Raw genomic sequence first — 16,718 nt, 5'->3', positions numbered from 1 at the left:
AAGCATTGATGCACACTGAATTATTTCTATCTAGGGTGGCATGATGGCTCGGTGGTTAGCATTGCTGTCTCACAGCGCCAGGAACTCAGGTTCAGTTCCACCTTTAGGTCACTGTCTGTGTGGAGTTTATACATTCTCCCAATGTCTGTGTGGGCTTGCTCCAGTTTCCTCCCAAAGTCCAATGATGTGCAGGTTAGGTGGATTGGCCATGCAAAAATTGCCCATTTTGTGCAGGCTAGGTGGATTAGCCATGGGAAATATGGGTGTGGGTCTGGGTGGGATGCTGTTTGGAGGGTTGGTGTGGATTCAATGGGCTGAATGGCCTCTTCCACACTGTAAGGATTCTATCTACATTCAGCTGTCTTCCTTTCATTCCAAGAGCTATTTGATGCTATGGTAACCTATTTGCTTTCCTGATATTGCAATAGGTTATTGGATGATTCCAATCTGTGTCCACCATTAGTCAAACTCTTCAACGATAATTTATTTTTGAAGTTTGGTCCAAACTTTACTCTCAAAATAACTACTAAGAACAAGGTATGGTATTTACAGGTTTTCAATAGCAGGCTTTAAAAAAAATCATCTTTGCAGAAGTAAGCAAGAAGGATATGAATGGATGAGGATTTTGATGGCAGCTCTCCGGAGGGGGTGAAAGGGATTCAACATGTACAATGCAGGCGTTGTACTGAACCTAAAGATGGTATTCCCCTTGTTTATGACTATGAATGTCTGAAACAGAAAATGAAACACAGGTTAATGTGACAACGGAGCTCGAGAGACCAGTAAAGCAGTTTGAACCAACTTGTTTTTGACCTCAGTGCCACCAAACTGTAAGTTGCTGGTTTTGCAATATTAACTTTTCTCAGTAATAATTACCTCGACCAAGAGACAAACATTGAGGGAGATATGTGGTTCTGCATTAACTAACCCTAACCCAAACGCATTGACAGCATGTGGTCTGGTAACTAGTGCTCAAGGCTTCAGCCCATAGGCTGGAGGCATTTGCAAGTTTTGCCATGGTAAATTTTATGAATGAGCTGCAGGCACCATGTTCCATTTGCTTTCCTGTTGCAGAAAGAAACTGCAAGGAGCAGTATGCTTTAGGGATCTGGTTGAGGAAAAGTAGGTAGAGTTTTCAGAATAAGCAGATCTGACGGTACATGATAAGTGCTGGTGTCATAAGGACAGACTGGCAGCAAGCTGGAAGATTTCTGTGAGGCTTGAAGGGAACTGACTGCAAACTGTGCTGCAGCCTCTTAACAATTGAAAAATGTGGAACAATTGTATTACTTGCTTTCTCCCCACTTTTCTTCAAGAAACTTTCAATTGGAGTCTTACAGTCCAGCAAGTTGCATAATTATACCATTTGGAGCAAGATAGTTGGACGCTGATTTCGAAACAAAACCTGAAGACTACTCAAGTTGGTAAGTGGTTTTTCAAAGGCTCCCTTAGATATTTATTCGGTGGTGTTTTTTGTTCGTTTGAGAAGCAGATAACAAGTAATTAAAATAGCCTCCATTCCCAATCTCCCCACAGTAAAGTTTGGGAATAACAGCATCATAATGTGATCAGTCCATTTCCTCCATTTCATCTGTAGTTCAAATCAAATATCAGGGCCTTAAAATTACAGCTGCAATGATTAGAGTGCAAATGCTCAGCTCATTGTGTGAAACTCCTATTTTAATGCAGCTGTTAACCTGTCTAAAATAAATGTGTTAACACTTCAATAAAAAAATTTGATTATGAAAACATTTTACGTTGGCCTTCCAATATTCACACAGCACCATTTCAAAACTAACAAGATTACAAGGGCACAAAGCATAGCAGCTGAAATTTAATATGAGCAAGATACAAATCAGATTGAGAGTCAGGCCAGCCGTACTATGAACAAATCTCGCTGAGGCAGTGGTGGTCTCACCAGTCAGTTGGAGAGGTGCCAACAGACCTGTGTTGTCTCTCCCAGTTACAGACCCACCAACCACATTCTAATCTGGTATTGGCCAGGCCAAAGGTAAGCCTTGAGTGGAATTGAGATCAGTTTCATGTGCTGCCAGCCAATCAGAGCAACACAGAGAAGACCATAGGTGCTGCTGGAATTGCACCCTTGCCGACCTAAGATCATGGAGAACACAAGACCGAGGTTGTGAGTGGTATTTTTCTGGACTGAGAGGCAGTGTGGCACGGGGAAAGGGAATGGAAGGAGGAAAGGGTGCAAGAGCTCCCCAACCTGTGCCCAGTCTCTTAATCGGGCAGTGATTGTTTTGGATGAGGGACTTGCCACTCTCTCACCCAGGATGCTGTCCTCACAAGGTTGACCCACTGGACGCGCTACATGGCAACAGACCCCACATGCAGCAAGATTCATCCAGCTGCAGGCGACGTGAGGTCCTTGGGCGTCTCGATTGGAGAAGGCTAGAAGGTCCACGATAGGCTTTCCCAACAAAAACCTAATTCTGATGGAGTTGAGAAGATGGTAGGATTTAGTTACCTTCATACCCCTCCTAATGAAGTGCCTTTCCGGCTCTTAGCTCACCACTACATAGAGCCAAAGGTTCTGCCATCTGTTAAAGTTTGTCAGTTAACAAACATTAATATATTGATATTAAAGCTAGTAACTCCCAAAGGTATTTTATATTTAACTCAACTATATTTGATTGTATGGATTCGGCCTCTTAAATGACTCTAATCCCTACTGCTACAGACGTAAGGACAGCAAGACTGTAATTAGGAATCAGTTTGCTACTCATAAAGATGTTAAATTAGATTTCAGAGACTTTTATGATGCCGATCTGTATGGCCAACCTACCTTCCACCAAAGACAATTAGAATCTACAGTGTCATAAAATCAGATGTGATTGTTCCATCCTTGTCTTATGTGGTCTCTACATTGACAGCTCAAAATGATCTCTTCCCTGAATATCCAATGTCAGTTGCTAAGAGCTCAATTTATAAAGCTTATCATGAGCCTTTCCTGTGTTACAGCACGGGTCTCGGCTGAAAGTATAGGGTAACTCTTATGACATTCAGTCAAGTACCTCACACCCACTGGTGCTGGGAGGGAACGTGCAGTGCAGAGCAGGGTCTGACTAACACTGCAAAAAATTTGAAATTCTACATTAAAGTGCTTCACTGTAGTTAAATCACACAAGGGGAGGAGAATCAGTGAGATCTCTTGACCACATTCTCTTGCCAGACTTGGAAATCATCTTTCACAAGATCAGCTCACAGATGTGCCATTCAAGGGATGTAAAGTGTATGATTTAGTGGCACAAGGTACCATCTCTCTACCTGAACAGCAAAGCCCAGGATGAACCTGCTATTGGTCCTTAGGCCTCCTATCCAACAAAGCAAGCAACTTATTGGGAGTAAGGGTAATCACTGCTGAGGATTGGGCCACTGCAGAGCTCAGCTGGGGACTTGGTTGGGTGCATAATAGATCATAAATGGTAGATGAAGGCGTGATTTCTGTAGGTTTGAATGAGATCTAACACATCTAATTACAAATTTCTGGGTCAAGAGAAGAGAGTAGAGCCTCTGATAGAGAGTGTTCACAATTCGCCTCAAAACAGTCAAGCCAGCAAAAAAAATTGATGACTTCAACCACAAACTACATCCAGTGTAAATGAATTTACACGGGTTTAGAAGTCATCATGTTCAGTGTAAACCCTGCTCATAAACTGGTCTCACTCCCAGGTTGGATTAATCACCATGCCGTGCTCCTGGTAATGTCTTCTGTTCACTGCCATTCAAGGGTAGTCTTAAAATTACATTTTTTTTAGCATAAGGCCACAATCGGCAATTTGAAAGCATTTAAATACTAAAAATAACTTTAACTTACCAAGCAATTGATTAGTGTAGACCAATGCTACTCATAAATGTATCTGTATAGTTTTGTTTAGTTATTTAAATGCAGATTACTCACAGGCAGTCGATTAAACATTGATTGTCGCGGCTTTTATTTTTTCATATACCTGTTTTCAGTACTAGTTCACTGCTTTAAAGTGAAATAAACAATTACATTGTAAAGTCATGTCTGATTGTACTGGTTTATGTCTGTGATTATGCAAATAACTTTTGGTAAAAAATTGAAACGTATATTCACCTCAGAAAATCAGAGCAAATTTGAAGACAATTTGTACCCAGTTCTGTCCTGGGTTTGCCCCAGTGGGCACCCACATCACTTGTTCCACTCACCCCTCCTCGCCTTCTGTTAGCTGGTTAAAACCGACCATTTTCCAACCCCTTTCACTTCCAAGTATGAGTCACATCATCCTCTATGGATAATGAATACCTTTCAATCCATTGGGACCACTTTAGAATGCCGGGAAGTTTGAAAGATCATAACCAATGTATCTCTGCAGCTACCTTTATTCGAACCTTTGGATGTTGGCCTTCAAGTTCAGGAAATTGGTTAGATTTTAGTCCCATTACTTTCTCTAGTACTTTCTCTCTCCTATTATCAATTGCATTATGAGCTTCATTCTCATTAGGACAGTTCCTCACTACTTTTGGTGTTCTTTTTGTGTCATCAGAACCTCTAAAACAACAAAAAAAAGCAATTTTATCACACCATATGTTTAAAAGTAGAAATTACTGCCCTGGTTAACTACCAAGGTGGCCGATAACTCATTCATAGGATATAATTGCTATCAGATAGCTTCTCATAATAAACTGCGTCCATCTCTTTTTTCACTTTCAACAGTTGAGGTTCCTATAGATGTAATGAATCTTTCTAGGACTTACTCTCTTTGAGCCATAAAATGGGTCTAATTCTTCCAGAGGCTCTGCAATTAATTCTGGGGGGAGGTCTCCATAAATAAATGGCAACGGTTTGCCAGCCTCCAGGTCACTTTTGGGTTGGGGTTTTTCATCTTCATCTTCTATTGGAGGTTTTGTTGCCTTTTCAGCTTTTTCCGTAGCAATTCTTTTCTCAATTTCAGCCAAAGACTCTCTGGTGAATTTGCGTAGACTGTCAGGGCCTGGATGAATGAGGTGACACGCCATCTTCTCATTCTGTAGCCTTTCGGTCTGCGTCAATCAATCTCCTCAGCAAAATGGCTGTACTTCAGAAATAACAAATTAATCTGTGGAAAGGAAATCAGAGATTTTGGTGACATAGGCACTACATACAGAAAATCGCTCATTAATCAACAGTGATACATAATGACCATAATGTTCCTAAGAATTAACTCAAAAAGAAATGCAGAGATCACAGCAGGCATCAATCCATCACATTCAAGGTCTGCTGTGTAAAGAATACTGGACATTTGTGTACAATATAAGATCTAAAACTATCCCTGAAAGATGCAGAAACAAATGGAATAAACTACAAAAACTAATTTGTAATATAACAGTTATCTATGACCAACAGTGCATTTCTTCTTTATTTCATCTGATTTATTAAACAGCTAAAAGACATGACACGCCCAGATTCAGTTTCTCATTTTTGAAAATTGCCCAAAAAAAAAGAAACAACCAATTTTGCAGGTGGATTCAGTGCTGACTAATATCTCTCAATCAATTATGAACAATTTTACATTTTTATATGAATTGATAGAGAATGTTCGTTGGATCTCATTAGAAATGATATTTGTTTTAAAGGAAAATGATACATAAGGAACAATTTAACATATTAGGAGAAAATTACTGCAGCTGCTGGAATCTGTACCGAAAACAAAAGACGCTGGAGATCACAACGGTCAGGCAGCATCCATGGAGGGACAGCAAGCTAATGTTTCGAGTCTAGCTGACTCTTCATCAGAGCTAACATATTAGTTTATCCCTAATGTCAGTGTTGTATATGAGGAGTGCCTGATTCAGTTTCAGGATCAAAAATGGGAAGTTTACATTTAAAATGGTTATAGGCTTTAAAATAGTGAAAAGTATCAGATCTGATTTGCTCTCTCAGATAAACTATCTCACCACACTATTGAAAGAGCAACATGAGAGTCCTCCTAATCTGCTGGCCTATATTTATCTCACAATGACAAGTCACTAAAACAAATTATTTGGTCATTTTGCAATGGCTTTGTAGTGATTTTATCGTCGCTTGTGTGACTTTACTGTGTGCTAATTGGCTATGCTATTGTTACATGACAACTTCAAAAGTGCTTAAATTCTTGTGAAGCTTTAGGATGTCTGACGTTGTGAAAAGTGTTTTACATAAATGCAAGTTCTTTTTGTCATAGAATCACAGAATTCTCATACACTCGCAGGAGGACTTGGGGGGAGCAGTCTGCTGGGAGATACAAAGAGGGCAGTAGGCAGGCTAAATTCATGCAGAGCAGGATTTCCATCCCTAAATGACAGGAAGACCATCTGCAATTGATGACCAAATTGTTGGTTGGCAGCTCTAACAGGGCTGGCAGTGCCAGAGCTCTGTAATCAGTGCTGATGGGATGGCAGGCAGGACCATGACTGTAACACCAGATGTAGATAAGTCAGGGTTATTGTACAGGTAAGGTTTTGCCAGCCTGGTGTGGGGATGAGGAGGGTGAAGAGGTTGGTTTTAAAGTAGGTGAGGGTAAGAAGAAAGTGGGATATTGTCTCCTGGGCGGAACAGACCCAATGGAAAAGTGCAACCTCCGAAGATCTCACCCACTTCCTTCCTATTTTAAGAAGCTTTTAAAAAATGTGATCAGCCCTAAGCCCACATCAACCACATTTTAGTGGGGATAGGGTAATATTAAAGTGTTTACGACTTTTTAACAAGTTAAATTGACCCTTACTTATTGATTTGCATAATTGGACTGCAGTCTTGGTATCTGCCCACACTATGCATTATGAGGTTGAGCTCCTGTTTGGAGGGGAAGGTGGTGTGCTGGGCAACTGCCCTTCTTTAATACATACCCCTCCCCATCAGAAACACACCTGGCAGGGGCATGTAATGTCCAGTCCACTGTTATAGTACAGAAGGAGGCTTTTCAGCCCACAGTGCTTGCACTGACCCTGCGAATGAGCAATGCATCAACAGGCAATCCCCTTGCAAATTCTTCCTTTTCAAATAATAGTATAATTTTCTTTTAATTGCCTTGATTGAATCTATCTCCATCACACTCTGTGTCTGCACATTCCAATCTTCGCACTCACTACATATAAAAGTTGCTCCTCATGTCTTCATTGATTCTTTTGTCAATTCGTGTACGTCTGTACTTGCCATTCTTGATCCTTGCACCAATGGGGGGGGTGTTCTCTCTCAGTTCGGACTCCTCATGGTTTTTAATGTCTGTATCAAATCTCCTGTTAACTTTCTCTTCCCCAAAGAAATCACCTTTGCCAAATAAAAATCTCTCTAACTCAAATTGTGAGATTTTCGGTTGAAACCCAGGCTCAATAGATTTCTAGGGGAAAGAATTTTGGATTTCCACTACCCTTTGTGTCAAAAACTGCAATCTGCCATCACCTCAGAAAAGCCAAGTTCTCATTTTAACATTACTCCTCTTGTTCTGGCTGCAATCCCTCAACAAATAAAGACATGTTACCATGTACTTACCCTTACAACTTCTTCTAATAATTTTAAATACCACATTTAGATTGCTCCATAAACTACTACACTTAAAGGAATACAGGATTAATTTAAGTCATCAATTATAATTTAACCCTTTTAAGCCATTATCATTCTAACATTGCAGTCCCACCAATATATTCCCTGATATGCACTGCCAAGGGCTAAACACAATACTGTTGATAATTAAATCAGAAAATGCTGGAGAAACTCAGCAGGTCTGTCAGCATTTGCAGATGGGAGAGAAATAAAGTTAATGTTTCAAATCCAATATGACTCTTCCTCAGAACATTAGTTTGGTTATAATCTAGACAAAACTGTATAAACTGTAGCATAACTGCTACTCCATTGTACCCACAAAATTTCCATCGCATGCTATTCCCAAACTGAGAGAAAATAATCAGTTGCCTAGATGCTGTCTTTCTACAATAACTGTGAGTTTGCAATCTCAATGCTGGCTCAATGGAGATTAATTTTCTTAGTTATATATATAATTAAGATTATATTTATGACTTAAATTTATTTAATGCTCCTTTATACCTGAATTGCAGAAAATAATTTATTTGCAAATAATCTTTGAGAGGCCAGGAGTATAGCTAGGACACTGCTCTTCATAAGACATGTAATACTGAGGATTCCGTTAGTTTGGGTGGGCTTTATAATCTTATAAGAAGACAGTGCAATTGGAAATCCCAGTCAAATGCACCAGAGCATCCTCTTCATGGATGATCTGAAGAAATTTGACTCTTCAAACTTGAAAAAGTGGCTTCTAAAGGGATAATCCAATTTAATATATAAAGCAGCAAAAAGCATGGACAACAGAAGTCTGGAAAACAACCTCAAACTAATCAGTGACAGCAAGTTAAATGGAGCACAGTTTCAAACTGCGTCTTTACACAGACACAACAGGCCATGGAGCAGATTTCTAGGCAGGGTCGTCAAGAGCAAAGCACATTGGTCATTGTCGCTGTATTGGATTCAGAAACTTAGGGTTCGAATCTCACTCCAGGACTTGATTTTTCTTTCATTTGATTTATTATTGTCACATGTATCTAAGTACAGTGAAAGGTTTTGTTTTGCATGCAGTACAGGCAGATCATACTACAAAGATCGTAGGGTGATTGAACAAAGCAAGGAATACAAAGTTACAGCTGCAAAGAAGTGCACAAAAAGTAAGCTCAACATTAGACTTGAAATTTGAGGGGTCCATTCAGCAGTCTCAACAGCAGGGAAGAAGCTGTTGTTGAACCTGTTGATATGTGTGTTTAAGCTTTTGTATCTTCTGCCTGATGGAAGATGTTGGAAGAGATTATAACTAGGGTGGGAGAGATCTTTGATGGCATTGGTTGCCTTTCCAATGCATTGAGAGGTATAGATGGAGTCAATGGATGGAAGGTTGGCTTGCATGTTGGACTGGGCTGTGATCACAGCTCTCTGTAGTTTCTTACGGTCCTGGACAGGGCAGTTGCTGTACCACATAACTCAACCAAACAAATTGATTCATGCAATATGGGAAAGGTATAATTGGGAGAGTCTCCCGATTAGCCACGCTTGATACAGAGTGGCAGCCCTCGAGCTCCAGTACCTGGTGACATGCTGGTGACCTGTTATAGAAAGAATTTTATATTAAAACAGATGTAAGCAGATGCTTTGACTGCCTGATGCACCATGAGGCACCAGAAGAGAAAAAAAGAAAAACAAAGAAGTGGAAAGTAAAATTGAATCAGAGATAGTAGGAACTGTAGATGCTGGAGAATCCGAGACAACAAGGTGCAGAGCTGGATGAACACAGCAGGCCAAGCAGCATCCTGCTCCTATGATGCTGCTTGGCCTGCTGTGTTCATCCGGCTCTGCACTTTGTTGTCTCAGTGGAAAGTAAAGTTGGGGAAAAATTTTGATATCACAATGGGGAAGCAGTGGCCTGGTCAAGCTGTTTGACTGGAACTGGAAAACAGCACACTTTGTCAGAGCTTTCTGTCTTGTGCCTCTTTTACATTGGTATTATTTACAAATTGTCAGGATGAGTGCAAAACGAAAAGTTTTTGCCTTTTCTCAGCAATACTCGAGTTCTGTTCTACCAAATGAGTATTTGTATTAAGAGATTTTGGAAGACTCTCCTTTTGTGCTTCTATTGTATTAATGCTGTAACAGCAGTTAATACTCAAATGTGTTTTGTTTTTCGCATTATGAGAAGCACTTGCCTACTTTTCAAATCTGCAGTTATTCCAGCTTCTGTTGATGACAGTACATTTGTCTCGAGCCTGGGAAAGCAGTATCCATTTCTATGCAACAATTAATGGGGCATTTCACAGCTGCCAGTATGTTAATAAAAGACTGGCTTCATATGGAGCCAAGGATCTAAATATTCAAACTAATCCCCTGCCTAACTCATGAAATACAAAAGGAAAACAAAATATGGAAATTACATGAAAAGGGCAGAGAATTGGATGAGTTGTACAATATTTCTAGTAAGATCATATGCAAGTGAGATAATGATTAACGTATTCCGTGATACATGTGTGTAAACCAACAAAAAGAAGTTTGTTAAACAATTTCTCACAAAAACACATCCTTTATTTTGTCTATTTTCAAGATGGCAGATAATCAACTCTGGCATTTACGTACCATTTGTCACAAGCTCAGAAAATCCAAAGCATTTTTTTGTAAGTAGTCACATAGAGAAAACTATAAAGTTGTACACACAGTAAGCTCTCCCTGAGCATTAATAAGATAAAATGACAGAAAACCTATTCTAGTGACAATGGTTGAATCAAAAATGTTAGCCAGGTGACTCTTCTATGCTTTGTTGAGTAGCATTATAATTTTTTATATGTACCTGAGAGGGCAGACAGTTCTCTGGTTTAACAGCTATCTAAAAACTACAATATTCCTTCAGCACCACACTGAAGTATCTGCCTACATTACACACCCAAGTCTTGAGAGAAACTTGAACACAAAACCTTCCAGCTTAGGGGTAAGAGTGTGATCATTGTGCCAAGATTGACATGACTCAAGTTGTATTGAATGGTTTATTTATACCAAAGAATCAGTTTAAGATACATTTCTATAATATTGCTCAACGACACCAGGGATGGAAGCTTTACCATCTCAACGCAGGGCAATGTCAGGCAGGAGGGCCAAGAGGAGGGGAACCAGAATTTCAAAACTACCACCAGATCTCCACCAGACCCTTGACAGATTTGGTGGAACCTGATCCAATGTGCACAAAAATAGATGTCAGGACTTCTGTGTTGCTACCTACCCCAATTTGTTATTTTCTGGAGTTTAAAATTTCCTGTCAGGTGGTGGTTTTCTTAAATCTCTATAAATCATGTCAAGTCAATAGGCTCATGAACCATGAATGCTGCCTGTTTTTGGAGTCAGGAAGCTTTTGATTGGTTCAAATATATTGGCCACATTACATGCTGTATGATAATTTAAGTATGTTTCTAGTGTAATTTTAATGATAGGGCTTTGTACTAAAAAGGTAAATAGCCACTAAATTGACCAGCATTGTGAAAGTGTTCTAGTGAGAAGTCAAGCTAGATTTTTCTCAACATCAGGAGTAACTTGTTGCATTTTCCAACTAAGATCTGAGTGTCAAGATGTGTTTCTCGCTACTGAATGATCAGGTACTTATTAACAGGCATCAGTGTTTGTTATCGCCTCATTAATATGCAGCATCCTATCCTATCACCCACCACAAGGAAACTCATCAACAATTCAACAAACTCATCAACTCGTCAACAATGCCCAACATCAAAGCCAGAGAAAGTGCCTGCTCCTCCATCTCGGACACACAATACCAAGATCTCAGGTTATGCTCCATGGGCAGCACCCACACCATAGCCCACATACTCAAACATTGGCATATGATACATACCAGCTTCACCATCCCTAATGATGGAACATCTGAGACCCACACGAGCAATCATCTGTCCAGTGCTGATTCAAGCATGGTTGGCATGCAGGGACAGATATTCTGCTCTTAGACTGGACCAGGCTGCATTTCAGGGCTGCGTGCTTGTTCTCCTAATACCCACTCATTTTGAGCCTACCTACGTACTCACTGTATCTCAGTCTTGCCTTGCCTTGGCCATTTGTCCCCTCAGCCAGAGATACCAGACTTACTTTACTGTTGTGTTGCCTTGGCTGTTTGACACAGACAAAAAGCCAGGAGGTTTGTTGTGGTTTTCAGCAGTCCTCAGTCAAGTCAAAGGAGACTCTCTTCAGTCAGGGGGTCTTGGTATAGTAAGGTAAGATCAGCCTCCAATATCAGTCCAGGGATTGGAAGCAGTCAGTCCTTTTAAGGTGAGAGGAGAGAGATTTGAAAAAAGACATGAGAGGCAATTTTCTTACACAGAGGGTGGTTCGTGTGTGGAATGAACTTCCTGAGGAACTGGTGCATGCAAGCACAGTTACAACGTTTAAGAGACCTTAGATAAGTACATGAATAGGAAAGGTTTGGAAGGATATGGGCCAGGAGCAGGAAGGTGGGAATAGTTTGGTTTGGGACAATGATTGGCATGGACTGTTTGGACTGAAGGGTCTATTTCTATGCTATATGACTCTATATCTCTTCCTTCAATTATATACACTTCCTGCTGTGCCATCTTTAAAATGGGAGCTGCTTACCATTGGTTCCAATTGGTTCTAAAGAAGATCATGAATCCATTGTCGATTGTCAGAAAAACCCATATGGTTCACTTATGTCCTTTAGGGAAGGAAACTGCCATCCTTACCTGGTCTGGCCTACATGTGACTCCAGACCCACAGCAATGTGGTTGACTCTCAACTGCCCTCTGGGCAATTAGGGATGGGCAATAAATGCTGCCTCGCCAGTGATGCCTTCATCCCATGAATGAATTTTTAAAAATGGAGTCACATATCTCTTTGCGCATGTACACTCTATGTATTGTATACACCCAGGTAACAAATGCAGTAACTAATTGAAGCACAGCAAAATCCTGCAAACAGCAATATGATAATGACCAGATAATGTATTTTAGTGAAGATTTTTATGGGATAATTGTTTGTCAGAACACTAGGGAGCACTGTCCTGCTCTGTTTCAAACTAATTGACACTAGATCTTAAATGTCAACCTGGGAGGCAGACAGGATCTCTGTTTAACACATCATCTAAAAACTGCCACCTTAGAGTGTGCACACTGCCCCTGCACTGCACTGCAGCTTCAGTCTAGATTTTCATGCTCAAATTTCTGAAACATAATTAAAACTCACAATCCTCCAGCTCAGAGATTACAATGCTACCAACATGGTCAAACCCAGGCTGAGCAGCTAAATTCACAGCTGAAAAGCGCACAGCTGCTACAGTATTGAGAGAAGATACACAAGAGCAGAACCATAAATCCAGTTCGTTCAATGCGACTTCTCCCAAAATGTTTAGAATTGCTTCAACATTTAAACACAAGCATTAAGAACTTCGACAAAAGTGTTTTATTTGATTCTCACTCTTGCTCTGACAGATCAAATGGGGATGGGAGGCCTTATAAATGTGTTACTCAGGACAGCAGCCAAAGTTTGATTATTTTTGCACATGTACTTGCTCTTTCAAAACTGGAAAGATGGAAACTGTTAGAATTTCTGCCAAACATCCACAATCATTTATTGGTAGAATAGCCATTCACCCCACTCGCACCAGGTTTCTAATGATCTTTGGTTGAATTAATGTCGGGCAATCTGGAGAAATCGATGACATATATATTTTCTCTGCTTAACATTCTTTCATCAAATTAATGTGAAGAAGTTAAGGTCGTAAATGAAAGTATGCGAAAAATTAGCCATTTCATTCTCTGAAGCTTCCCTCTTCAGAACTGGCCAACCGAGATCAGTTGCTGGAACTCTTTTCTTTGTGTCAGAGAATGTTGGATTCAAGCCAGCCTCTTCGATTAGAGCATGTCAGAATACATTTAACAAACTGGTGTTCACAGTAGGGATTCATATTCAAAGGGATGGTTCTGATTCCTGACATCACTGGGAGCAGAACGCCAATGAATTAATCACACAATTTGAGCTGAGTTTGAGACACCAGCCCATTCAACTGGAGGTGGAAGCTCCCATGGATACTGATGAGACAGTTCTCTCACTATCCTGTCCTTTCTTCCTAACCATCACCACCTAAAACAAAGTAATTGACCATTCACTATATTTGCTGACTAGGGGATCTTGCTGTGCACAAAATGGCTGCTAAAATGGCTGAAGAAAGTTGTTCTGGCTATGGACGGAATGCAACAAAGGTTTACCAGACTGATACCTGGGATGGCACGACTTATGTGTAAAGAGAGACTGGATTGATTAGGACTATATTCACTGAAGATTGAGGCGAGGGTGGAGGTGTGGAATCTCATAGAAACCTATAAAATTGTAACAGGACCAACCAGAGTAAATGCAGGAATGACGTTCCCAATGACTGGGGAGTCTAGAACCAGGAGTTACAGTTTAAGGATACACGCTAAGCTATTTAGGACTAAGATGAAGAGAAATTTCTTCACCCAGAGAGTGGTGAGCATGTGGAATTCTCTGCCACAGAAAGAGATTGAAACCAAAACATTGAATATTTTCAAGGAGTTAGATATCGTTCTCAGATTTATATTTTGATTTATTTAATATTGTCACTTGTACCTAGGTATAGTAAAAAGTAGAAGTAAAAAGTGGAAAATGTCACTATGCTCTGGTGCCATCTTGAATTAATTACTGGATAAATTGTGTAAGTGCAGAAATACTGAAGAAATTAATAGATATTACTAAAAATGAAACAACTTTAAAAGTTCATCTTTCCCTCTTCATGGACTTCACTACTTTTCTTTTTCCAGTCATTGCTAAAGGAAAGAAAATGGGAAGGACTGTGTTTGATAATCAGCCATGATCATATTGAATGACAAAGTAGGCTCAAAGGGCCGAATGGCCAACTCTTGCAAATATTTTCTATGTTTCTATGTAATCATGTATATAATTAGATACAACCAAGTGAGGAGTTTCCCACTTCTTGTTTGATTTGTTGAAAAGGATATACTTGCCAACTCAGTGTGTGTTTAACTGTTTATGTGCTGTGATCATAAAGGATAGAGTCAGAAGTCACATGACACCAGGTTATAGTCCAACAGGTTTATTTGAAATCACAAGCTTTCAGAGCACTGCACCTTCATCAGGTGAAGTGGAAGGAAATGCACAGGCACATGTGTGTTTCCCTCCACTTCAGCTGACGAAGGAGCAGTGCCCTGAAAGCTTGTGTGATTTCAAATAAATCTGTTGGACTATAACCTGGTGTCGTGTGATTTCCGACTTTGTCCACCCCAGTCTGACACCGGCAATTCTACATGCAATCACAGGGTTTCTCCAAGTTCTTTTAAAAATAGAAAACAGACAAGAAGATAGTCTTCATTTCATGTAACTTGGTCTAAGAAAAGTAATTAAAAGGGGTCCGACTTTCACACAGCCTCGAAGTTCACACTCAGATTACAAAGTGAGAAGGTGGCTAAGCTATTTCCAATCCAGCAAAATTAATGGGATATACAGGTCCTTGGAAGTTTGGTGATTTGGCTGGCCTCCAGGTGAACCTGGTGGTCCTGCCTCCTTGAACTTCGAGGCAGTTTAAAGGTACAGCCAGCTGAATTATCCGTTCTTCTGGAGACAGAAGCTGCTGAGTAGAGTTCTTTTTAAGATCTCTGTTCACAGCACCTGGATAGTGACGATCAGCGGAGGGGCTTCAAACATTGTCAGTTGTTTGAACAGAGAGGTGGGCAATGAGGGGGGGGAGGGGGTGTGGGAACAGTTATTTATCCTGTTCTGCTGCAAGAACCAGTTGAGTAAACGAATAAAGGGCCAGGTTTCTGATCACCTAAACTCCTCATTCCCAACAACTCATGGCCTAAATGGGATTTTCACCAGTGTCGTATAGTTGACTGGCTCACATGCTAATAATTGTCTGATTAAATTAATTTAATAGCCAGCGTCCCCACTGCCCAAGTGATTATGCCTAAATGATTTATATCTGCAGTTGAATATACGCATGGCTTCTGATGCTTTGCTAATAATGCAGAAGAAGAACTCACATTCCAGTCGGAAAATTGCTCGATGCAGCTTTGCAGATAGGTTGACTCAATTTCAATGGTGTTGACAAGCAGAAGGTACAGTGATGCAAATGTGCAACCATCTTTGACAGTGATCCCAAGTCACCGGAATGCAGCATTTAGCCTTTTTACAAATTGAATGATTTAAAAGATTAAATTATTAAACTAAAAAATAAGGGTTTTCAGACAGTAAATTTGGAAATCACTTTCATTAAGGCTTCAAAACTAAGGTGTAACTACCTTACCTAGCAGGATATTTCAAACACTTACCTGAATTAAATATTTTCACTTTGTTTTAATATTAAAGTTACTTTGTATAATGTTACTTTATTTTTTAGCTACCTGCAGTAATTCCAATCCATCATATACTTTTAAGTCATATAGAGTAACGTAAATTCAGCACAAACATTTTAAATATAGAATGATCGATACCAAGGGATGACTTACAAACTTGTAACCTGAGCAAAGGATTCAAATAACACGAATTATAAGCACAAAGTTCAAACAATTTAGAACATCCATCTGAACCCCGAGGTTATGTTACGTCCTGGAACTCACTTCCTAGTATCTATGAGCTTTGGTAACATAAACTGTTTTAATTAGGAGGCTGGGCTCTTATTTCAACATTGTGTTAATTTTGAACTGGCTGAAGTTTTCAGTGCATATATCTGTTGCTGTTTGCAACAGTACCATAAACAATATTGATATTCACAAAAGGGCATTATTGCCTTGTGGAGTCAACACTGCAGTTGATAAATAATTGCCTCTAATCTAAAATCAATTTTGCTGTTTGCCCACCTGGGAACACTCGGCTCCTAGCTGACACTATTAACGAGGATAGATCTTAGAAATAGCTGACAGTCTTAGAGGATATATCATCGACGATCAGTCATGGAGGACAGATCACAAAGGATGGATCATAGGGAATCGATCATTGCCAATAGACTATAGTTCATACAGGATAAATCTCAGAACTGGAGATCATAGAGGAAATATCATACAAGAAAGATCAAACAGGATATAAGTTAGATCAAGCAGAATAGATCATAGATCACTTGTATTAGACCATGGAGGATCAATATAGAAAAATCAATACCAAGGGATGACTTACAAACTTGTAACCT

The 16,718-nt window shown here is 39.9% G+C and overlaps 1 protein-coding gene across 1 annotated transcript in view; it reads right to left on the bottom strand.

Annotated features, from left to right (window-relative positions):
- Window positions 1-5,004, bottom strand: part of LOC109910502 (sodium channel protein type 4 subunit alpha-like) — a 110,383-nt gene extending 105,379 nt beyond the window's left edge. The window contains exons 1-2 of the mRNA XM_048614391.1: window positions 4,744-5,004; window positions 611-729 (exon numbers count right to left, since the gene is read on the bottom strand). Of these exons, the coding sequence (XP_048470348.1) occupies window positions 611-729; window positions 4,744-5,004 (380 nt within the window). The remainder of the gene's footprint in view (window positions 1-610; window positions 730-4,743) is intronic.
- Between the last annotated feature and the right edge of the window lie 11,714 nt (window positions 5,005-16,718).

This window comes from Rhincodon typus, chromosome 30 (genome assembly GCF_021869965.1).
Source record: "Rhincodon typus isolate 14 chromosome 30, sRhiTyp1.1, whole genome shotgun sequence".
In the NCBI taxonomy this organism is placed as follows: domain Eukaryota; kingdom Metazoa; phylum Chordata; class Chondrichthyes; order Orectolobiformes; family Rhincodontidae; genus Rhincodon; species Rhincodon typus.
Note: the sequence above shows the minus strand (reverse complement) of the source record. Positions and strands in the feature narration are given on the sequence as shown.